We start from the raw sequence: 24,370 nt of genomic DNA, 5'->3' as shown, positions 1-24,370 counted from the left end.
TTTTACAGCACTGAGTCTATGACCACTACTCTTGCTTGCTCTTTAGAAATATAAGACCAGGAGCTCCTCAAAGCCTCTCATGTGCCATTCTCTGGACTTTTTGATCATGCTCAGGATATTTTATCCCACAGAAGAAACTAGCATTTGGTAGTGCTTGATGCTCTCTATTTCCCCCTAGGCTTTCTGGGTAAAAAATCTAGTCCTACTTCCATCAAAAGCTACAGTAAAACTCCCATGGATATGAAAAAGAGGGATTTAAAAAAAGACTTACAAACATTATTAAATACAAACAACTGCCAAAACAGGTTAACTACAGATTATTCCATTCCAGAGCTTTGTCATCATTTCAGCCTACCTAAATCTTCATCCAGCTTGGTTTTTGGTGGCTCCCATGGTGGCCTGGCTGCTTTGGCCTTCGCCTGTCGCTTTCCTAACTCCTCATCAAACTTTTCATACAGATCCCGGAGCTTGCTTGTTCCTACCACAGTAGAGTCCCCCTGTTAATAAAAAAATTAAAACAACAACAGAACAAAAAAAAGGACAGTGTTAAAATAGCACAAGAAATCAACATCTACCAGCATTTCATGGAAAAAACCAAACAGGTGGGAAAGACAGATCTTTCAGTGAAACATGGGAATACCTAATAAAGCTTTAGCATATTATTACATTTCTTCACCAGGTGAACTAGCAGAGAAATTATTTGCTGGTATAGCACTTCTCCAAGTTTGCAGGAACATACAGTGTGCTTGAGTGAATATGCAAAGTGCTTGAGGCATCTTTGCTCACAGGTTGAACACAGTGTATAACAGGGAAAAAATAGATCTTTCCCTCCTGGAGACAAAAAAAAAGTACGCCTCTTCCATGTACCACTTATCTGAATGCTAACAGACAGAAGGAACTGATGAAAACAGAGAATAACAACAAATTAAGCCCCTAACAGGGTTAAAAGACTGAGATGATTGGGAAGAGAGAAGAATTAAATGACACAAAATGATGATCCTGCTGAAGAGTTCATATTATAAAGGACTGTCTGCAGTAATTTTAGAGTTCTCACTGACATACCACTTGATCCATAGGGTCATTGGAATAATAGCTTTCAGAATGGGTACAGCGAACCCAGACTGGCTTAAGCAATTCCTCATCTTCCTCTTCATTTTTTTCAGATGCATTCTCTTCTGATTCTTTGTCTTTGACAGCAGTATAATTTTTCTCTTTACTGGAGCTCTGGTTTTCAGACCACCTTTCTCTGTCCTCCTCCCACCGGGTTCTCTTTCTCTCTCTGCTTGGAGACCGGCTTAGTGGGAGAAAGCAAACAAAAGCAATTCTCTTTATTATTTTAAAATGAAAAACAGTTTGCTTCAGATCAGTAAGTCATTCTATCATATAAATTGCAGCAAAATCCAGTTGCCTTTCCAGAGTACAAGAGTAATTTGTAGTTTTGAACTACTATAAAATGACTTAAAATTCGATGTGCTTTTTATTTTAAGTCACATTCAATAATTAAAATAAAAAATACACGCAATTTTAAATTAAAATTCTTACTTGCATTCTAGGTGAATTTCTTTTATTTTAAGTTAGGAACTCGTTGGTAAAAACTAAGTCACATCAGTCAAAACTACAAGTTACAATAAGAAGTTTCAGAGCACAGCCCACAAACTATTGGTATAACAAAAGAACTTGAGTTTTATTAAAAGGATTATACAGAACCAACACTTCTGTTACTCTATTACACCTTTGAACAGCAATGCTTTTGAAAGAGGAGTAAGGAACCTACTTACTTTTTTTTTAATCTCCTCTGCCCACAAAACCAATAATGTTGCAATATTTTCAACTATCCAGCATTCAGAAAGGAACAGTAATATAAGAAAAGTCTCTAAAAGATAATCTAAAGATAGAGTGACTTTAAATATTTTTGGTACTTTACAGACTAGAAGACTTAAGAGAAAGTCTTTAGTACACAGCAGTAAAACTCTCTCCAGAGATTATTCCTGTTTCTAACTCTACAAGGTCTTGAGATAACTGGTATTTGCATGTATAATGGAAATGATGCAAATTATTATAAATTTAAGACACTCATTTTTTCTGGGTTTCACAGGCATGCACAAAACCTCATGTGAGTGGATGCACAGAGCCTCAAATGCTCATGAGATCATATGCAGCCGTCCTCACCTTCCTGCTCTCTTGTAATCCTTTTTGTAGGATCTGTCTGGTGATGGTGATCTTCTGCTGTCACGGTGCCGATGCCTCTCCCTCTCCCGTTCTCTTGAAAAGTTCAAAAAATAAGTTAAATGAGAAATCTGGCATTTCATACGTTCTACAACTGAAAGGAACACAAAAGCAGCCTAAGATCATGTTATGCAAAATGACATCCATATGCTGACTGCTAAAAACCCAGATGATCTTAACACTGACCTTCAAGAAAATTGTAAAAGGCAGTCAAGCGTCCATGTCCTCCACCTTTGTCACAAAGCCACCTATCTCAACACTAGGGGTTATTCACACCATGCAGAGGTAATATCTATGAATTCCCCACGGGACTTATTACCATTTTTCCTCTTCTTCTGTTACAAATGGCAAAGCAGCTGAGGGAGCTAGGGTTGTATCCTCTGGAGAAAAGAAGGCTCAGGGAAGACCTTGTTGCTCTCTACAACTGACTGAAAGGGGTGTGTAGCCAGGTGGGGGTCAGCCTCTTCTGCCAGGTAGCAAGTGACAGAATGAAAGCAAACAGCCTCAAGTTGCACTAGGGGAGATTTTATTTGGATGGCAGGAAAAATTTCTCCACCCAAAGGGTTATCAAGCAATAGAATAGGCTGCCCAGGAAAGTGGTGGTATCATCATCGTGAAGGCACTTTAAAGAGATGTAGATGTGGCACTTAGGGACACAATTAAGTGGAGGAGGTAGCAGCATTAGGTTACAGGATGGACTTGATGATCTTAAGGATGTTTTCCAACCTAAATGATTCTATGATTCTAAGCAGGAGAGATCACTCCAGCTTTCATACTCTGCTAACAGCTGGTAAGTCATTGTGCATCTGTTAAAACTTCTAGTCTGCTGATACACTAGAAATTATAAACAGCTAACTCAAGGGGCTTGGTGGGTTAACAGAGTGAGTCAAAATTATTTATGAACATATATATATGTTTGTTTACGTGATCATAATACAAAATAATGCAAATTTACAAAGAAAAATTTTCGGATAAATTATCTATTGTTTTTTCCCAGCCCAATTTATCCTTGTTTGTTGGTGCCTTGTTCATGGATTTCAGTCTTCAGAGAGAGCACACTTCATGACATCTGATATGCCTGGGAGACAGATGCTGCACAAAAACAAAATCAACCCCAAGTCTGGCAAACAGTTCTGAATCAAAATAAGTAGATACATTATCAAGTAGATCTGGAAGTTGTTGGCCTAAAGCAGAAATCCAAAAGTGTTTGAGAAAGAAGCTACGGAAAACATGCATTTTCAAAACTTAAAACTGAAGCTTGAAATTATGCAGAATAAAGGAGAAAACTCCACAAGCACATTAAACAGAAAAGGCCAGTGACTTAATGCCATTTGCATTCAGTTTTAGGAAAATCCTTTTTTGAAAATCAAAGTGTGAGGTTTGGGTTGTTTTTTTGAATGCAGGTGTCTAAGAATCTGTAATTAAGTCTCTGCATATCTAAATCAAAGGGGCTTCATTTGCACAGGCTTTATGTGTAAATTTATGTTCCACACGTGGTACGAAAAAATTCTGAGCTTTTAAAATTAAGAGCATGTGATCCAGGAACTCTGATAAATACTTAGCTTTCCAGTAGCTCTTTGAATATTTTGGCAAAGCTCATTAGACACATAAAGAGCTACAAACAGAACAAATTAAGACATGAGAAAGATTTAACTGATGATGGTTTGCCCTAAAACACGCCACAGCAAATTTCAGGTCAGCCCATAATTTCCAAGCTATTTGTGTCCATGAAGAAGAGGGACAGACATTTCATGATAAATCCCAAAAGAAGTAGCATACACACTGAATGACATCTGAATTACATCAGTGAAGCCTACAGCTGACCCACACTCATTTTCACCTCAGTCCTCTCTTGAGGCTGGCTTGCTGAGATTTCCACCCTGAACACAACAAGCTCTTCACTAAAACACCTTACTGCAAGTATTAGTGTGGGAACCCAGGGCACAGGGAACATTTCTCTGTCTGCTCTGAGGGGACCTGACTCACAGAGAAGCACCGACTTTGACCCTCATTCATGGAGAAAGCTTCCAAGACTTCAAGACAGACTAGAATCCACAAAGTGTGAAATAGATTATGGAGAGTAGTATGGCATGTGACTTAGGTGAGAAATTTAGGTTTTGGGATTTTTAATATGTTGTAGATGGGAACAAGATGGAGGTTTTAGGGTGGAGGCAGGTTGTTCTTCTTCGCCTTCTTCTTCCTTCTACTTCATGGGTTTGGGTGTTGTCTCATAATTGGGCGGAAAAGTCTGTATTGCGGGCTTCAAGGAATCAGTTATTGCGTTAAAAGGGAAAATAATCTAAGTGTCATTTCTTAATTGGACAGTTTAGTCTTAAAAGACCTTGTAACAAGAGACTGTTCGCCATTTTTGAAGTGCTTTTCCAGCGTGCAGAGTCTGGTATAGACAGCGTGCAAAACTTTGGATAACAATAAACAAGAAGCTAAAGACCAAAAAAGTCCCGTGCATCTCCTTTTCCTGACACAGAACCGCTCCAGGAGGGTTTCCCCCGGACAGGGGAGCCCCCAGAGAGGGGCACAATGTGCGGCAAAGAAACCGATATATTAGCTATGGGCCCCTATCAGACTATAAACCTCACCAAGTCAGTATTCTCTGCAAATACAAGGCTTATTGAAAGAAAGTAACACCTGGCACCCTAACTCTGGTACCTAAATCTTGAAATTTGAAGTGCTGGGGCTTAACTGTTTGTAAGACTCAATTTTCTATAGTCTTAGAGTACCAACTCTATTTTCCTGCCACATGTGCATAAATTTCTAAAATAAATATGTTGAGCACTACTCAACAATCCACTCAGTGGGATGCAAAGAAACTGTTGCTTGAAAAACTATCTCCATGGACAAGAGCAACAAATCTGGCAGTTTACAACTGTGAGGCAAAGCAGTGTACCTGAAAGGTGTCTAAATAGTAACTTTTTCCATGAGACCTGACTAGTGGCTACTTCACGAGTTAGAGGGACAAAAAAGGGTAAGAACATTGATGCAAACACACACTATGGGCCGATGATGACATCTCTCCCCCCTGCAGGCAGATAACTGTTACCTGTTTCGCTCGTAACTTCTGTGATGAGGCGATATCCTTCCTCTGTCATAATCCGTCCGGTGCCGACTGCTTTCCTGCCTCCTCCTATCCGGACTGCGGCCCCGATCTCGACGATCCCCGTGGTTAGCGGAGCGATGCCTGTCGCCGTGAATGTGACCGTGCTCGCGGTGCCGGTGCTCATCGTAGTGCTTGCTCCTGTCTGGGGAGCGCCGGTCGCTTTGGGACTTCTCTCCCTGGTACTGCCCCGTGTGCCGGAAGTGGCTGCTGCTGGCACTGCTGCTGGCAGTGCTGCTCGGGAAGGAGCCAGAGCTGTGCTGGTAGCTGTTGAAGCTGGGCGGCGGGAACGACTGCTGCGAGTAGCCTGCCGAGTACACGGGCTGGTAGCTGACTTGCTGTGGCATGACTGGAGGGGGGGGAGGGTGTGGTACTGTGGGGGGAGGCATCATGTAAGGAAAGGTGCTTTGTCCAGCAGGTGTTCCTGGAACGGGAGTGTTGCTAGGGTTTGGCACTGGTGGAGGAGTGGGAGGGAAACATGGAGGCACTGGGAAGCTCTGCCTCATCTGGTGGTTTGGAAATGGTGGCCTCATGGGACACTGGCTGATGGGATTTTGCGTGGAAGGGGGCACTGGAGGAGGATAGGGCACAAAGTCTGGCCTGGGAGGCATGTAACCGGTGGTTGGAGGGCTGGAGTAGGTTGTTGGAGGGGCAGTTTGCTGCTCATACTGGTACTGCACAGAGGGCTGCTGTGGGTGAAGCTGCCGGAGGTTCTGAGGGCGGTAGGTCTGTGTTGAAGTTCTTGCTCCTGGTCCCCCCTGGCCACGGGGACATCCTCGCCCAGAATGGAAAGACATGGCTCACCTTTATTGAGGAAAATAAAAATCCAGTGTCACACGATTTTTCTAAGATGTCTTCAATGCATCTGCAGGAGCTACTCCTGAAGTGCTGAAACTGTAGTTTCCTTTAACAGAAGCAGTAAATGATATCCACTTTCACTGGGAGCTTTGTGCTCCTCAGACCTTTAGTGCAGGCCATTTATGCCTCTTTTGATTCCTTCAAGCCTCTAATCCATGAAAGCACTTACTGTCTTTAAGCCAGAACGCAAGCTGGATCATCCTTTACGAGTTAGGGCAATGTAATTTCAACAAATTATTGTTATGATGACAGGTCAAGGATACAAGCACCTCCACTAGTACTTCGACACTTTGATATAAAACCTTTAGATACCCCACACCAAAGAAATCACTCAGTATTAATAACTGCAGTGGTCATCCAAAGTTGTATAACAAGGAGTTCTCTCTAGAACACAATTCTAAACTTTGGGCAGAATGACTTTACTAACACCTCATTGGATGCCACCTGGCCCAACAAATCATGTAAATTTTAAATTAAATACTAGCTCACTATTGAGTCCCCAATGTACTTAAGACTGAATTCAACAGACCCTTCAAACTGTTTTAAGTGAAGTAGGTATATTTTTGTGGAAAATCAGGTTACACATCTTACAGGTAATGAAAAAAAAATCATGTAGACTGTGTTACTCCTTAATTTTCATTGAAATAAATGATTCCCAAGAAATCCCTCAACTGCCTTCTTGGCCCTGTTACCCTTGAGAAACTGTCACTGCTTAAAGTAGGCTTAAGTGTTGCTCAAAACTAGGCATGTATTTAAGGCATTAATGTTTATAAATGAAAGCACTGTATTTCATTAAAGTTTAAATTGATTTTTTAATTACGATGTTAAGTTTCAAAACCTGAAAAAAGGGGAAAAAACAGTTACAAAAATTTATGGCTGGAATGGAAGGAGAGGTGAAAAAAAAGATCTAAGCACCTCCAGAAGTCAAATCCTGTTTTCTGTAAAGGGAAGTGAGAAAGAAAGGGGAGACACATACACAAAATTGGAAAGATCACCAGAAAAAGGAAACAAAGCCTCCCTTTCACTGCGGCTTTGCTGATGCTGAAGAATACACATGCACAGAATATTCTCCCACCTGCTATAGTGCAACATAGCCAACCTGGACTGCTCAGAACACTATGCTCAGCCACATTCCGGTGACACTGCAGTAAAAGATGTAGCACTTGCTGAGAGAAAGTAGACAGCTTCTGGTGAACTGGAGGGAGACAGGAAAAGAAACAGAGGGGCAAAGGACTCATATTGAAGACGAGGAATCAAGAGAACCCTCCTTACACATGCAGGGCTTAGTGGAAGCCACTGGAATTGGTGGTGGTCATTCCCTCTCTAGAACAACCAATGGCCAATGTGAGTGAGAATCCCACACTTTGAGGAGATAGCAGTCATGATGGTATAAAGCCATGTGTTCCTTCCAGTCAGCCTGTACCTGCTCAGTACCCTCCGATATTGTAAGGCCTCTCAAAAAAAAAAAAGTCACAACCAGGGAGAAAAAAAGAAAGTCAACATCCATTTTGTCTGGCAATAGCATAGCCTTTTGATATTACTAATTATAATCCACCAGATGCTGAATTAATTTTGCTTTGGTTCTCCTGCTGTGCTCTTACACAACTCAGGCTTGTAACAGAAGACTGTTTTAGACTTTGCAAATGTTCACATACACATTTTATTTAAACAGGCTGTACCACAGTGCCTTGTCTTTAGGTGTGCTTCTTTCTAACATGTCACAGCATTCAAACAAACAGTTTTGTTTATCAGCTCTCAGATCTCCCCCATGCCAGAGAACTGCTCTTGATCTACTACTTTAATTGCAGTCCTTCAGGATGCACAGAATCACAACGGGAAAAAAGATTCAAAAAGACACAAAACTATTTTACATGCCTGAATTATTTTAAAGCTCCCTCTGCTGCAAACACAAGTCACATTAAACTTCAAAAACACAGAAAAGGGTGAACTTCTCTTCCCCTGTCACCTAGGAATTTTATTGCACTGACTGGAGCCATTGCATTCTAAAGCAGCACTGGTCCCCTAAAAAACACTGAATAAACTCGTCTCTCCCTGCAGATGCACTGCTGAGAGCAACAGGGCACTGACACATCGAGAAGAGAGCACTGAGAGGGGACATCATCAGTGTCTGCAACTGTCTAAGAGAGAGTATCAAAGAGGATGGATGCAAGCTCTTCTCGGCAGTGCCGTGCAGCAGGCACATGAGTGAATGGGCAGAAACTGATGCACAGGAAGTTCCACCTGAACGTGAGGAAGAACCTCTTTAAATGTGCGGGATGCCTGCGCACTGAACGGATTCCACAGAGAGGCTGTGGAGCTTCCCTCACCGGAGATATTCAAGAACTGTCCGGACGCAATCCTGTGCCATGTGCTCTGGGACGACCCTGCAGGAGCAGAGACACTGGACCAGATGACCCACTGTGTTCCCTTCTGACCTGACCCGTCCAGTTCCACCCGGCCTCACCCCACCGCCGCCTCCCGACGGCCCGGGGGACGGGAACACGGAACCGCTGAACCGCCCCGGCCGCTCCCCGCTCTGCTCGGCCGCACGGCCCCGCCAGCCCCGCGGAGCCGCCGCGCTCCCGACCCCGGGACCTGCGCCCCCGCCACGCCCCGGCCGCAACCCCTGCCGAGCACCACGAGCAGCGCGGAGCGGCCCAAAGGCGGCCCCGCCGCCCCTCCGCGGGCAGCCTGGCACGCCGAGCCCACCTGGCGCCCTCGCCGCCGCCGAGGCCAGCGCCGCCCGCAGCGCCCCGGCTCCGGAACAGGAAAGCGGTGGGAGGCGCTGCGGGCGGAAGCGCCGCCCGCCGGAGGGGAGCGACGGCATGAGCGGAGCGGAGCCCGGGCCCGGCGATGCCTCCCGGCCCCGCGGGGCCTCCCGGCGGCATTACCCGGCCCTGCCCGTGTGGGTGGTGGAGGACCACCAGGACGTGAGTGCCCCGCGCTTGGCTGCCGGGGCATGGGGACTTCCCTCGGGTGGGGGCATGGGGAGGGGTTTCGTTTGTTCCTGTTTTTGTGAGTTTATTGGTGTGTTTCTCCGCGGCGCGGATGCTCAGTGGGGCAGGTGGAAGCGAAGAGAGGTGCCCGGTGCGGTCACCTCGCACGGAGATGTGCTTTCCCGTCGTGTGTGCTGCTTCTCCAGGCGCTTCCTTCGGCCCTTCCCTCCGCAGCCGCACACAAACCCTAAAGCTGCCTTCCCTTCCGCTCTGAAACATCAATGAACTCCAGCGCCCAGGTGACCTGATTTTCCTTCCCGATTCAGACACCGAGCTACTTATTGCCATGATCGCATTTTGGCATTTTTTTAAGCAATCATTGCTGACTGCTTTTTCTTCTTTTGTGATTGAACCACACCAATTGCTGTGGTTTAAAGGGGTTAATACCTGCATTACACTGCTGTTGTAATTTGCTGGCTATTAGTGGGGTGCTTGGAAACTCAACCCTACCCAGAGTATGACATGTCAGCAGAGTATAAGTAAATATAATCCCATCCCAACTAGTATATTGACTCCCACTTGATGAGGAGTGTTAAAAATCTGGAGCTTCACCTTTTTTTTGTGGAGTCATTGAAAAACGGAGTGAGGAAGGAATTGCTTTAGAATTGCTGTTTCTGGTTTCTCATGGGGTTTTTTATAATAGCATAAACTGAGGCTTTAATCCTAAAATAACAGATTCTTTACTTGGTTATTTGCAAAGAGAAAATATTAGTGTAGTAAAGTTTATTAAAGACAGTAATGTTACAAATTTGTAAGTAGTTTAATGCCATTCATTTTTGTTAAGACTCGCTGAATATGTGATGCTGTGACAGCTGATTTTTCGTGGTAGCCAAGGACTTAGAGTGTCAGTGTGGTAGGAGTTCTGAGGTAATGCCTCTTAATGATCCTTCTTTGTTTTAGTCTCTATATTTCTGTTTTCAATCAGCTTAAAGTTCTATTAATACTATATATTTAATTTAAAATGTTTTCAGTATAGGAGTGTGGATGAATTGGTCTATCTTGCATAAAACATAAATGGCTTTTTGTCCCAAAGTGTAAGAACTTCACAGAAATTTTGATATCAGCCTTGCTGATAGTGATGTTCCTCCAGAGCAAGTTGTCAGTAGGCTGCATCATGCACTGATTAATAATAACAGCTGTCATGAAGGAAATTTTGTTCTTAATCCAAATCAGGAGAACTTGCAAGGTTAGAGAGCTTTGTCTCCCCTGTCTCTTGCAACTGGTAGTTGCGCTTACCTGAGGTGAAGCTTCAATTTTATTTGAAAATACTGTAGGTTGTTTAGTAGGCCAGATTGCTTCTTTTTTACAAAGAAGTGAAAGCCATGGGTCAGGAAACACATGTTGTTTTTAATCTTGTTTTATCTATTATTGCAATAATATACATATGTTTTACGGTTATGCCTGTGCAGTATGCAGGGTTTGTCATCTTAATCAGTTTTATGCCAAAAAAAAGTAGCTCCGTTGCTGTTGTAATGCCGAGGTCACACATAATTTTTATTGCTTCTTAGAGTCTTTACATTCCCTGTATAATAGGGCTGTGATTCACAATCCTTGTTGGATTTGCTCTGGTAGCCAAGGCAGTGGATGCCCTCTAACTGTGGAAGAGACTCTGCAGGTACTGCAGTTCCAAGAGGAATCACTTTTCTCATTTTTACCACCCCACATTATTGCAGTTCAGTGGTTTGCTATCCTGTAAATTGGTGAATTGCCTCGTCTCCTGTTTTTCACACTTCTGAGTGAAGAACTTCAGTAGAGAATAAAGTTGGGCAGTTAAGAAAGGTAGTCTCTATTGCAAACAGTCATGGAGGGATTAGGAATTAATTCTTCAAGAGGAATAGGTTTAATGGTCAGCTAAAGCTTAAATTGTGGTGGGGTCGGTTTTCAATCTATATCAGTTAACTTATAAAACATAAGGAACAAACTGTTTTTATCTCCATAGCACCAGTGCATGGTGAGAAAGCTTTATAGCATGGGGAAAGAAGTACAAGGGCAATGATCTGCAGAAGAGGAAAGGCATTCCTGAGTCTTAGTTGTAAATGGAAAAAAAACCTCAAACCTCTAGGAACTGAGCTGAACTAGTGAGAAGAGCTCAGTAAGACTTCCTATAAAGAAGGAAAAATGGTGTAAGGCTGTGACTCTTCAGCAGTTTCTCATATGGAACGCTTGGGTTTATAATGATCACTGTTCATGAGTTGTCTTGCCACTGGAGTTATTTCCCCTTTGTATTGTTTTCTGTCTCATCCTCCCTCTAATCCAAATTCTAAAGGAATAAAAGTGGTACTGGTGGTTTTGCTGCTAAAGCTGTTGCATTTTTCAGCCCACTGGCTATCATTAAAATGTTTTTATTCATGTTGCTTTAGGTGCTGCCTTTCATCTATCGTGCTATTGGTTCAAAGCATCTTCCTGCCAGTAATATCAGTTTTGTTCATCTTGATTCCCATCCAGACCTTCTCATTCCTGTGAATATGCCTGCGGACACCGTATATGACAAAGAAGCTCTTTTTAGGTAAGTCCTGGGTACTGCATCAGAGTAGACTTTAAGTCTAATTCTTGCTACCTTTGAGTCACAGTGAATATTGCTATGACTGCTTAGGAAGGATGAACAAAATAGATATAAGTCAGATTCAAGTTGCGTCTTCTGTTTTTTCACTTTTGCTGAAACTTTATTTTTTAATGGCAAAAGTTACATTGCATATCAAGCAATTTAAGATGGGTGAGTTTGCTTTGTGTATTGGCTCAGTAGTGTACAATGGTATTATCCCAAGTGGTTCCTCTGGGTAAGAGGAAAGCACTCTGCAGGGATGCTTTGTCTGAAAAGCTGTAGTTATAGAACAGTCTTCCTCTCTTCACACTGAAAAACTGACTATGAGGTTGAAATAGCACATCCTTTGTTGGCATGCTGAATATGTGAAGCAGAACAAGATGATCCTATTACAATCATAAAGACCACTATTTTCCTGACCATCTAAGGTAGGTAGGTAATAAGCCACTATGATCTCTGTTATTGTCTTGCTCTTCCTGTTTTAAAATAGTGTTTGCTTCAGTATTACGGTGATTTACAAGCTGATGCATTTGGTATACTTGAATCACCTTAGCCATAGTCAATATTTTGTTCTCTTTATTGGGTTACTAAAAGGTTTTGTGGACTCTATCACAAAATCATTGAATGCTTTGAGTTGGAAGGAGCTTTAAATATCATCTAGTTCCAGCTCCCCTTCCATGAGCAGGACACTTTCCACTAGACAAGGTTGCTCAGGTCCCCATCCCACCTGGCCTTGAACACTTCTGGCCATGGATCACCTACAACTGCATGGACAGCCCATGTGGTGTGTCCCACCACACTCACAGTGAAGAATTTCTTCCTAATATCTAATCTAAACACACACTCTTTCAGTTTAAACCCTTGTCCTATCACTGCATACCCTCGTAAAAAGTCCCTCTTCAGCTTTCTTGTAGTCCCTTTTGAGGTGTTGGAAGGTACTACAAGGTCTCTGTGCAGCCTCCAGGGTGAACAGCCCCAACTCTCTCAACCTGTCCTCATAGGAAGGGTATTCCAGCCCTCTGATCATCTTTGTGGCCTTCTCTGGACCTGCTTGAAAAGATCCATGTAGTTGTTATGTGGGGGGCCCAGAGCTGGATGCAGCACTCCAGGTGTGTGGTTTCACAAGAACAGAGCAGGGGGGCAGAATCCCCCTCCTGTGACCTGCTCATCACACTTCTTTTGCTGCAGCCCAGGATGCAGTTGGCATCATACACCTAAAGAAAATAGGGTCTTGATAATGAGGAAAGATGCTAATCCTGTGCATGTGCATTGACTCACTTTAATTACTGGGATGACATTTAAAATACACTTGGAGCGGTTTACAATAAAACACTCTCATGAGGTCAGTTTGAAGTTATTTACAACAATGTCGATGATGTTCCTTGCACTTTCCTCTGTCTGATGTATCAAGAGATAAAGGGCATAGAATCATAGGGTCAGTAAGGTTGAAAAGGCCTCTAAGATTATTGAGTCCAACCATTAACCTAACACTGCCAAGTCCACCCCTAAGGAGTTTATAATCAAAGTGCCATGCTAAGAGTGAAGCCAATTCCACTCTATATCCAAATTTTTTTATACCTACTACAGACCTTATTGGTTTGTCTTATGATTAAAGATTTCCCTCTCTTTCTTTCTTTGTTGCTGTTCCCCTTACATGGAATACTAGTTTTAGATTATTTGCATGGGGACCTTCAAGTTGTGGAAGGTGTTTGTGGTGTTCTTGAGCATTTTTATTTATAGGGAAAGTAACATTGCTATCTTGTGTATTTCTCTACTGATTACAGTGAATTAAGTATTGAAAACTGGATTATGCCAGCTGTTTATGCTGGCCATATTTCTCAAGTAGTGTGGCTTCACCCACACTGGGCTCAGCAGATCTCGGAAGGGAAACACAGTTTTCTAATTGGGAAAGATGTATCAACAACAACGATCAGGTAAATCGTCTGCTGACATATACTAGTAATATAAAAGCCATCTCTATAGCTTTTCATTGGAATTTTTTTTTGTTCTCTTGCATAAAGGTGAACATTTAATTTGTATTTATAATTTCCTTAGAACCTAATGCAGTTACACTTGTATCAATTTTTGTTCTAACTAGTAAAATTGTTATTTGGTATCAGCCAAATAGTGTGGGGTGGGTTTTTTTGTTTGTTTGGAGTTTTTTTTTTTGTTTTTTTTTTTGAAGTTAATTTAGTTAAGTACTGAAACAGGCACTCAGGTAGTGAATTCTCCATCATTTGATAAAGGACAATTCACCTGAGCAGCTTCGTCTAGCTTTGAAGTCAGTTCTGCTTTGACCAGACGATTGACTAGAGACTTCCAGTTGTCTCTTTGAATCTTAATTATTCTGTGATTCAAGTTCAGATCAGAGCTCCTCATCATTCTGCAGGATGCAGTCCATAATAATTTTGCATTCACGATATTCACAGTGTTGTGATTTTGTGAAACTTTAGGGGATATTTGCAAATCATGTCTCTTGTGGGCATAGGAAAATAAATCTTTTGAAGCAAGTTTGACAGAAAACAGCAGAGAAATGGTTTGTTTTACCACCTTAAATAAAACATTTAAAGCTCTACAATTCTGAATCTGAAGCCTAAAGGGAACCGAAATGATTTTTTTTTAAAGGTAGTGCTTTCTGTTACATTTAATCATTTAGCCAATATATAGGAATAATTCATAATGGTTGAATAGCTCTCTCACTGGTGGCCTTAGCAGGCATGAAAACAGCATTTCAGACTTCCTTTTGAAGACAGTTGGGTACATTTTCTTCAGGTTCTAGGCTTACCAAAACCATGAAGGAAGAAAGAGAAAGAGTCCTCATAAATACAAATGTCCTAAAAGTTTTGATGACAAGAGATTGATAGGCAATAGATACAGCCTCTTCATTAGTGGACACTAAGGTACTATGAGCTCATGGGTGAACCCTGCAGAATTTCTGGGAAGATGTGCTGTGATTGCCTTGTCAATTGTATGGGGTTGTAATCCAGCCTCTCCCCTTGACAAACTGAGGGTAATCCAGCCACAAGACACTGGGGAACTGAACTTCCAATTTCTCCTGCGTAGGAAATGATTTGTCTTTGTGGTTGATAGATGGTGATACCCTGTACTCAAATGAGGCCTTACCACAGTGAGCAGAAGTTCACACTTATTAATCTTTTTTGTTATTTGAGTTTATGATTCTTAAGGCTTAAAGTACTGCAATACAGGTTGAAAATTCTGTTCTTTAAATTTTCACTGTAAGCAGAAGTTTTAGTGTTGCTTTTGGTTGGTTAGTTGTTTTGTGGGTTTTTTTTAAGTGGATTCAATTGATAATTAGCTATTTATCCTCTAGTTACCATGTTTATCAGTTAGGGAATCTGTTGGGGGTAAAAAAAAAGTTAAATTTTACTTTTGAATTCATAATATTGTACTTTCACTAAGTCAATATTTATGCATTTCAGGGCACTTCGCAAACCCAACTATAATAATTTTCCTAGAAAATTATAAAACCAAGGCAAAATATCCATAGATTTGCAATCTTATGTGCCATAGTATTGATAATATCTTGTCAATTCTGGATGTTTTCTTTAAAACGCAATTCAATTTCAAATTAATTTTATTGGACATAATGCATTATCTTTTTCTTATCCATTAAAACCTTGTAGGGTTATCATAAAAAATATAGAGTGAATTGTAATATATTCCACAATAAAGAAGTAGAAAAAACTTTAATGTAATTTAAACCGGAGAATTAAAAGAAATCATTTTTTCTACACAATTTTACTGCTTTCATTAACTATCAAACATCTATTCATTCTTCGGGTCTCTAAAGTATAAAATGCTTTTTCCTAAGCTCTTTGCCACGATGTGTATTAACTGGGAGTTATTGTCAATTGTAGGGTTACAGGCACAGATAATTACTTCTTAAGTGATGGTCTTTATGTTCCTGCTGATCAGCTAGAAAACCAGAGGCCTTTAAATTTGCACGTCATTCTCATCAATCCTACTCAATCATCAAACAGCCATAAAGGAAATGGCGAAGTAAGATCTGCTAAAAGACTGAAGCTAAACACAGATGACACAGCAAGTGCCACTTCTGCCTCTTCAGTGGCTCCTGGTGACTTTGATCGCTTTGGTGACAACATCCCGAGTGTGAAGGAAAAGGAAATACAAAATGCAGGTGCCCTAAATGGGGCAGAAACTTTGGCAGAGGGCTCAGCTTCAAGCTGTCTCAAAAAGAGTGAATGCCCAATAAGGGACATTGCTAAAGATGTCTGCCAAGTACTGCAGAAAGGGGATGCATATGTTTTGGACATCGACTTAGATTTTTTTTCAGTTAAAAATCCATTTAAAGAAATGTACACACAGGTAAGTATGGAAATTGAGTAGCCTCATACCACTCACAAAAGAGTACCAGCCTTAGTATTTATGTCTATGGAGAAACTCATCTAAGCTAAATTAGCAGATTAGCTGACCATGGTTAATGATTAATGGTAATATTTTAAAGAGATATTTCCATTTTAAAGAAATATTTCTATGGGAGTGTATGTGATAAAGAATTACAACTGCCAAATAGGGGGAGTTTCTTACACTTGGTATCAATATTGAGTGTACGTTCAAACTCAGGGGTATACTCAACTTCTGCTCATTGCTTGGGACGTAAAAGCTATGCTTGGGTTTCCAGAGGTTACCTTCCAAATACCCACAGCAAGATATGAGAGTCTATCATTTTTTACCTCTATAACCTGTGCTTAGAAAGCCGTGATGGTATCAGGAGACTGTCTTTCAAAAGGCACAGTAGTGTTGATTATCCAGAGTGGTAGCTTGTCCTGATGAGAAGCTATTATTGTCTGCCATACTAGAGTAGGGAAATGATCTTTTTTTGAAGGCTTTGAGGATTGGGTTTCTCATTTGAAGAGTCATTTTCTTCCTCTTGTTTTTTTCTTTTTCAAAGACAGAATATGAGCTTTTGCAAGAGTTGTACAATTTCAAGAAGCCACATAAAAATGCAACAGAGGTATGATGCTTCCTTGTGGAACGTATGAAGGAATGATTCTTTTTATTTATCCAATGAAAATGAGTTATGACAACAGGAAGAAACCTATCAAAGGTGCTTAATGAAGTGGTCTCACATTAAGCTATGCAGCCAAATCACTTTGGCTAATCAGCAGCATCTTAGAATTTTTTTTTCTATTAAATGTTTTGATTATACATGTGAGTTGCATAAATATTTAGAATGAGTGTGAAAATTTGTTTCTGTAAACAAAATGGTAATTGGCATGGAAGGAATGAAAACCTAGTAAGTCACCAGCAAATTTGTTCTTTTTATGGCTTAACAGGGCTTAGGTTTGGTGGGGTGTTTCTTTTTTGGTTTTTTAGTGGCTGATTCTTTTTTATTTTTTTTAATTCCTCCCTCCAGGCTCTCCCGTTACTTCCTTTATTGCTCTTTCTTGATAGTCAGACCTGTGATGAATGTGTAATTGGTATTTTACCTTTTTGTTCAGATGTGGAAAGGATGCTATTATATTATTATATGCCATACTTTAACTACTGCAAAAAAATACTGTAATGTACTTCTCATTTTATGTGCTGTGTGCTTCTGAAACATGGAAATACAGGCTTTCATAATCTCATCTGATTGCAGAGAGATTCAACACATTTAATTATCACAAATAAATGAAACCTAATTAATATATGTGAATAAAGAAATAAAGATATGTTGAATATTGGAAATTGATTTTTATATTTCTTAGTTAATCAGGAATAAAAACAGGTACATATTTAAAAGGTGGCTTTTTAAAATTTGTAGTGGGAAAATCAGAACAAAGTGAGGTGATTTATTCTGAAGGTATAACAGTTTCTGCAGGCATTTGTTATGACCCTTTTGAAAAGATGTGCTGTAGGAATAAATCAGTTCTTTCTGATTCCCCACTTCCAGTAGATCAATCATTACAGAATTTAAATCATAGGATAAGTCATGATGTTCTTACCTTTTTTTTTTCTTAACGTACTTTTTAATATGCTTATTCAAAGGAAGACTTGCTGGATTGTGTTGAAAACCGTGTTCATCAGCTGGAAGATCTGGAAGCAGCATTTGCAGATTTGTGTGACAGTGATGACGAAGAAATCCTACAGAAATGGGCTTCGTATCCTGGGTAGGAGATTTCTAAAAGGCCTAAATTGCAAATAGAAGTCTGAGACTGATTAGTCCAGCATTTTGATAACAGAAAAGGATAGGATCTGTGCAAGTACACACTTTTTTCTTTAGTTCTAGAGGAAAAAGAGACAAAACAAAAGGAAAGGCAGTCTACTGTCTTCAGCACTACTGTAAGCTTTGGAAGAGCAGTCTTGTACAGCTTCATGCAAGTTTTGTTCTCTATTGATGGAGGCATATTTGGTGACTAAAACCTTGGTCATCAATGTGTAGCACAGCTCTCAAAAAAGGCAACAAACTGAGGAGGACATGGAGAAGCAGTTCTTTGGTGTTTCCAAAGGTTCTGCTTTCTTTGGAAAAATGGAAGTTAATGGAACTGTATCTGAGCAACAGTCTCCACTAAACATCTGAACTGCGTCACTCTGCTTTTAAACTAGATCTTTTCACATGAAGAGTTTTCAGATTAAAAGAGACAGGGAAAGTCTGAGCTTTTCCTTGATAGGAAGATCATTCATTTTCCACATCAAATGCAGCAGTTACTGTACGACCTCTGTAACAGTGACAAGAAGTATTTCCTGAAAAGTTCATATGACTTTTGAGCTCTAACAGCTTCTCTGCAAATCTACTGTAAAAGAAGCACAAGGAGGACTTGCCAGAGGCAGGTATGAATATAGGAACTTCATAAGAAAGATCTGGTGAAACAGTACAATAATACTGATAATTTCCATTTCCGCAGATGCAAAATGACACAGAAGAACAAATTTCCTTTTCAAATCCTAGGCCGTAATTTCTACTTCCCTCCTTTTTCCTCACCATTTTTTTCCCTAACCATTTAAGGTATATAAATGTTTCTAACTGTTGGTAAAAAATTTTGGTTTTGTTTTAACTCCAGAATGAAGCCACTTGTTCAGCTAGTTCACAGTTTGAAAACCAGGATGGAAAGCCCAGACTACGAAATGGTAGGTGACAAAGAGGAGGAAAGCAGACAGATGTCAAAGGCATAGCTTTGACAGGGAAGGAGAGTCATACTTCCTTTCAGACTTGCTTCTTGATTCAGGACTCTGTGTGATTTTGGTAATTTTCCTCAGGTTTTATGTCTTATTACTTAGACAAGCTTTTCCTTGCAAAGCTGCTAAAATTCTAGTCTGCTTGTCTGTCTATATTTAGGCAACTTTAGTGTGATCTTCTAGGACTATAATGTCTTGGGCTGCATCCTGTGAATGGAGGCTAAATTTCACCAGTCTGTTGATCTCCTTTGTAGAACTTAAAATAAGGTACCTATTTATAACATATTAGAGCTATATCATCTTCAAGGACTGCAGCATACTCTGAATTCATAACAAGAGGTACAGGGTACTGGAGATAACAAAATAATGCATACAACCTCCAAAATTTTACTTGTTTAAAGAAGAAGCTGGGGGAAAAACCCCCCTGTCTGAAGAGGTGCAAGTTACCTGATGGACTAGGGATGGTATCCTAAAGACTTTCTACATGCATAAGCTGTATCTATAATTCATCAACAGAAATTAAATCTCTCTTTAATTTACCCACAGGTCCATCAGGCTGGTCTGACCTGTGATTATGTGGAGCTTCCTCACCATGTTAGTACTGAAGACGAAATCGAAGGCCTCATACAATCCATTAGAGTTCTACTGACAGATCTGCCCAAGCCCACACTGGTGACAGTTGCTCGGTAAGACTGTGCAGATCCTTTCACTTTAAAATGTCCAGACTATGCGTATGAAGCTAAATGATCCTGTCAGTATAGCACTAGTTCTGTCTTACGCTCTGTTAAAGTGGAAGCCTTACAGTGCTTCAGCACTGTGATGAGGCCTTGTGTATGTTGGGATTGATAGCTGTCACTGGAGTTCATACATCTCTACTTGTGTTCCTTGAGCTAATTAGAGCAAAGCTGCCTTGGGCTGAAATCTCACCTTCCTTACTCTCTTGCTCTAGGGTTTGTTGTACTACAGGTAGGATTTCTTTTTTGCAGTGAAACTTTTGCTGGAACAAGTTTTCATCTAGTAGACTGAAAGGCATTTATATTCTTCAAAGCTCTAGTAAAACTTTATTATGGGGTAAAAAATAGGCTTCCAAGACTGTAAGGGTTTTATTTAGAATAACAGAATGGAGTTTGAGGCCAGGGACATGTGGAAACCAAAGAACTGGCCTGATTTGAAGATCACAGTGTGCCTCTTGACTAATTATTGCAAATTAATCAGTCAGAAATACTAATTGTGCTCTTAAAGCGCCAGCAACAATAGCAGAAGATGATATGAAACTGGTTTTGGCAACAAGAACTAGTATGGCTAATGCCTGCAATAAAAGAAAACTATTCCTCAGCCAATTGCAGGGTTATTATCCACTGCTATGGAGAAACCAGAATCATCTCTGTAGATCTTAACAGGTAAAAAATTCAGGAAGTCAGTTTTCACTGTTTGAGGTTCATTAATAGATACTGTAAAAAATGCTATATGCCAGGTATTGTGAAGATGTTTTTCAAGTTTTCCTGCCTGCTTTACTAGTAGCATTTCAGCTTTTCAATCTAAATTTTCCATGTGTCCTTTGATTAGATCCTTTGCTTGAACTTTGACTGCCAGTGTGCTCTGTGCCAGATTCAGGAGGAGAGTAGAACAGGAAAGATTAGATCATGTTCCTGATCTGCTGCAGACTTTCTATTAAACTTAAAATATAGTGATAAGAAGCACAGCACTATGCTTCAAAGGGATACTGGGGGGCAAAACTTTGTTTGAAAGAAGCTTCAGCCTAGCCACAGAGCATTGCAGGAATACACAGTGTGGTTATGGTTGTGATATCTGTATTCTCATGCTTCCTTTATTTTTTTTTAACAGATCAAGTTTGGATGACTACTGCCCTTCAGAGCAGGTTGACATCATTCAAGAGAAGGTTCTCGATTTACTACATTCAGTGTATGGCTCACTGGATGTGCACTTAGATTACTCAAGCCCTTCATCTTCTTAATGACCTTCCTTCGTGTGTTGCTGTCTAATGCTGAGGATTAATTTAAATTGTTCATTAGCTGTGATTGCAAGGGGAAGACTGCTGTTATTTCAGCAGGTGGCACTAGAAGCCAAGCTGACCCAGCTAGGGTTTGAGTTGCATTGCTTTCTCCACGACAGCTGCATGTGAACTGACTGTTACCTGTTTGGCTTTGTTCAGATTAGTGCTGTAATTCTTATTTTTACTGTCTTGTTTCTTAAAATTGGTCTAAGAGAAACGACTTTTTGTCCATAAATTGAGGAGTTTTGTCCCATTTCTTTGTGTCTGTAAAAAAAAAAAAATAAATTTCTTAAAATGGTTTTCTGTTATGTATGTTTTTTGTAATTTGGTAACAGATTTGCTTCTGAGTTGTATTATGTCTTTTAAAAACTGGTCTTAAAAATGCCCTTAAAACTGTTGGTCTGTGTAGTGATCTTTACTATCTGTTGTGCTGAGATGACCCTCTCATTTCTGTAGAGCGGCTCATGGCTTCTGCCCCATCCACAGAATATCATTTATGTTTATTTTCTGTTTAATTAATGTCTTATTTTCCTTGGAGTATTTTATTGGTGGCTTAGATAATATCCCTAATGTACAGACATTGGACTTGGTATTTTCACTTTTACATTATTTTGAGGATAAAGTATGTGTGCATGTGCATGCTTTTATGTTTTAAATCCTGTAAGGAATTGATAGCTTCTTCATAAACAAAGATTTTTCTTTACTGAAGTCAGCAGCAAAACATTCTGTACCACGTTTTCACTCATTTTGGTGTTGCTATTTAGGAAATAACAGCTTTAGAACTACTTATTTTAGAAATCAATATAGAGAAAAATGGCACTTACAGAGGAAAAAACCCCACAGGATTTATTTGGAATGAGAACAAAACAAGAAAGAAGATGCTACCTAGAATATTGTCTTTTATTATGAATAAATTTTGCTCATAATTTCTTCTGAAATAACGGAGTTCATTTGCTAACTTTACTCTTTGCTTTACAGAGACTTTGTGCACTTTTAGGGTTTTTTACTACTTCTGCTGTTGGTATAAATTACTATAGTACAGATTGTAAATATATCATTTCTTTAAAATATTTGTTCTAGTAGAATAAATTCCATGACCATGGATCCATTTTATTTGTGGTTTTGTGACATGTCTGTCACAAGGAGCCTTTTAGACAATATCCTTGATACTTCATAAATTATGAACAGCCATACATCGCATACAGCAGTGCGTGTCAGGTTATGTGCTGCTTGTGTAAGGACTGGGTTTTTTTAAAGTTAAAGATCCTTCATGCTGGACTTTTCATAAAGTTGTAGAAAACAAAAAATCCATGGTGGGGCATGGGTGAGCCCCTCCTGGGTGGGCAGGTGAGAGCCCATTTTCCTTGGGGAAAGCCTGGGCAAGGGAGGGCAAAATGCTACCTGACAGCCAGGGCTGAGGGATCTAAGGGGGAGAACCTTTAGTGCCTGCATCTCTGCCTGGATGCTGATCTGGGGTGCCTTGTTTGGTGAGGTAACAAAATTAAACTTACTTCTTTTGCATTTTATCTGTGGTCTTGTGGTTGTTCCTGTGACTGCCTATGCTGGTTCATGCACATGTGTTCACCACGGTTTTGCAGAATCAAAGTAACATGCTGAATTGTCTATTGTTATCCAAGTTAATGAACAAATCTTCCTTTCAGGCATAGTTTTTGTTTATTAATGTCTAATTTTTATCATCTGAAATCTCTGACTAACACAGTCTGTGTATATGCCAGAAAATGCCAGTCTCACATAATAACAAAGACATTAATTTCTACATTAAGGACATTTGCAAGGTTGTTTTTTACTTTGGTGAAAAGTAATCAAGCCAAGCCAGAAACAGGTGTCTTTTATTTCTCACTTTTGCCCTATATGGCTTATTTATTAACCAGATCCTCCATTCCCTGTGTCTGCCTCATTTTCCTCTCAGCTTATTTCAGTATATATTATGCAGAACAAGACAGTGAAATTGCAATGCATAACTCCTCTAATCAGCGCTGCCAGGCTGGGACATGAAGGCCCATTAGAAATAACCCACCTGAGGATATTAGTATAGCAGCACTGTCTAAGTCAGCAGCTTCATATTGTCTCTTGTGTCTAGATGCCTCTGCCTGCTCTGCTACTCCCTTTGGCAGCACGGAGGAGTAAGGATGCCCACTTTGGAGGACATTTGCAGATATTCCTCAGTGGTAGAGATAGTTCTGTTGTAATTGTGGCTCAGCTTCCAAGATGGACCATCAACCTGAGCAGCCACACATTTGTGTGCAGAATGAAATAGGGCCTTAAACCAGATATGCTGAGCTGCCTCTGCCTTCCGTGTGCATCATCAGCTCTGCACCCCAGCCACACTGTGGATTCCCAGCTTGTCACTGTGGAAAAAGAGCTTTTCCAAGAAGAATGAAGAGGGCATGAGTCAGATGGTGGAGGTTACTGTGTTCTCTCTTACCATTTCTTCCCCTCCTTGAGGCTTCCGTCTCAGTGTCTGTGACAGCTCTGTCCCTTCCTGTCCATTGGTAATGATGCTGTGAATCAGTCACCCTAGACTTGGTCAGAGCTGGACTGTGAGGGCTAAAGAGTCAACTCCATAAATATCTTCTTTCTCCTGCTACTGAGGAAGAAGAAGATAATTCTTCAGCATGATCAGTCTTGGGGGAAGAGACCCTTCCCTGAAAGTATCTAAAAGATCTGCATATGTGCCACTTAGGGCTACAGTTTAGTGGTGAACTTGGCAGTGCTGGGTTAATGATTTGACTCAATGATCTTAGAGGTATTTTCCAATCTAAACAGTTATATAAGTATTTCTAGGAGACCCAGAATATGGGTCCTTTCTCCTTATCCAAGGAACAGCACTGGAAGGTCCCCTCCTGTCCTGTCTGATGGCCCCTGTTGTCCCCATCAGTGCCACAAACCCTTTGTAAGTCCCAACCACTCTCAGGAGAAAGGATGAAAGACAATTTTCTGACTTCAGCTTTCAATGTCTCTTGCAAGAGGAACTCCTCTGTCATCGCAGCAGAGGTGCAGCTCCCACCCCACAGTGTAGACAGTCAGGGACCCAGCAAACCCAGTCCCAGCTCCTGCTTTGGCACAAATTCCCTCATTGTCATCAGGTTCAGCCATAGACCAGTCCTGGGATAGAGGCAGTCTGGCTTAGGTCTACAATGACCCCAAGGGAGAATCGTATCAGCCCCCCAAAGTTATTTTTATTCCTTACTTAGCTTTGAGGCTGTGGACCACTGCTTCTCTGTCACAAGCACAGCTCTGGAAGCTGTTGGGTCCCTTCACTGGTGCTCACATCCCTTTAGACTTAAAGGGACTCCCAACTCCCCCCTCTCTCAGATAAGGGAGTTCTCATCTCCAAAGGAAAGCTTTACTCACCAAAGTCCGAAGCATTCAAGTGGCTCAGGTCTGAATTTTTGTCTGGTTTTGTGTAGTGGTTGGGTATTATTTTTACAGTTTTATTGCAATTTCCTTTGAGCTTAAAT

At 40.7% G+C, this 24,370-nt stretch overlaps 2 protein-coding genes across 4 annotated transcripts in view; one reads left to right on the top strand and one right to left on the bottom strand.

Annotated features, from left to right (window-relative positions):
• The window catches only part of DROSHA (drosha ribonuclease III), a 73,842-nt gene extending 64,885 nt beyond the window's left edge, over positions 1-8,957 (bottom strand). The window contains exons 1-5 of the mRNA XM_053985567.1: positions 8,906-8,957; positions 5,285-6,142; positions 2,170-2,262; positions 1,063-1,294; positions 356-497 (exon numbers count right to left, since the gene is read on the bottom strand). Coding sequence (XP_053841542.1) covers positions 356-497; positions 1,063-1,294; positions 2,170-2,262; positions 5,285-6,135 — 1,318 coding nt within the window. The 5' untranslated portion in view covers positions 6,136-6,142; positions 8,906-8,957. The remainder of the gene's footprint in view (positions 1-355; positions 498-1,062; positions 1,295-2,169; positions 2,263-5,284; positions 6,143-8,905) is intronic.
• Positions 8,958-9,010: 53 nt separating this feature from the next.
• C1H5orf22 (chromosome 1 C5orf22 homolog) lies at positions 9,011-21,996 on the top strand. Of its 3 annotated transcripts, none has more exons than XM_053993991.1 (9): positions 9,011-9,126; positions 11,553-11,698; positions 13,519-13,668; positions 15,613-16,081; positions 16,668-16,730; positions 17,747-17,868; positions 18,760-18,826; positions 19,421-19,560; positions 20,720-21,996. In XM_053993991.1, the coding sequence occupies exons 1-9, from the start codon at positions 9,022-9,024 to the stop codon at positions 20,847-20,849; spliced, it is 1,392 nt and encodes a 463-aa protein (XP_053849966.1). In that variant the 5' UTR covers positions 9,011-9,021; the 3' UTR covers positions 20,850-21,996. The 3 variants fall into 3 exon arrangements, with proteins under 3 accessions (XP_053849966.1, XP_053849972.1, XP_053849982.1); XM_053993997.1 differs by lacking the exon at positions 9,011-9,126 and adding an exon at positions 9,257-9,431; XM_053994007.1 differs by lacking the exon at positions 9,011-9,126 and adding an exon at positions 9,258-9,431 and having other exon boundaries at positions 11,638-11,698.
• Positions 21,997-24,370: the final 2,374 nt, after the last annotated feature.

This window comes from Vidua macroura, chromosome 1 (genome assembly GCF_024509145.1).
Source record: "Vidua macroura isolate BioBank_ID:100142 chromosome 1, ASM2450914v1, whole genome shotgun sequence".
In the NCBI taxonomy this organism is placed as follows: domain Eukaryota; kingdom Metazoa; phylum Chordata; class Aves; order Passeriformes; family Viduidae; genus Vidua; species Vidua macroura.
The sequence above is the reverse complement of the archived record's forward strand: the minus strand, read 5'-3'. Positions and strand labels throughout refer to the sequence as shown.

Coding starts and splice junctions, on each gene's coding strand:
- C1H5orf22 (XM_053993991.1), top strand. CDS start 9,022: ATGAGCGGAGCGGAGCCCGGGCCCGGCGATGCCTCCCGGCCCCGCGGG. Junction 9,127..11,552: donor TGGTGGAGGACCACCAGGAC/GTGAGTGCCCCG, acceptor ATGTTGCTTTAG/GTGCTGCCTTTCATCTATCG. Junction 13,669..15,612: donor GTATCAACAACAACGATCAG/GTAAATCGTCTG, acceptor TGTCAATTGTAG/GGTTACAGGCACAGATAATT.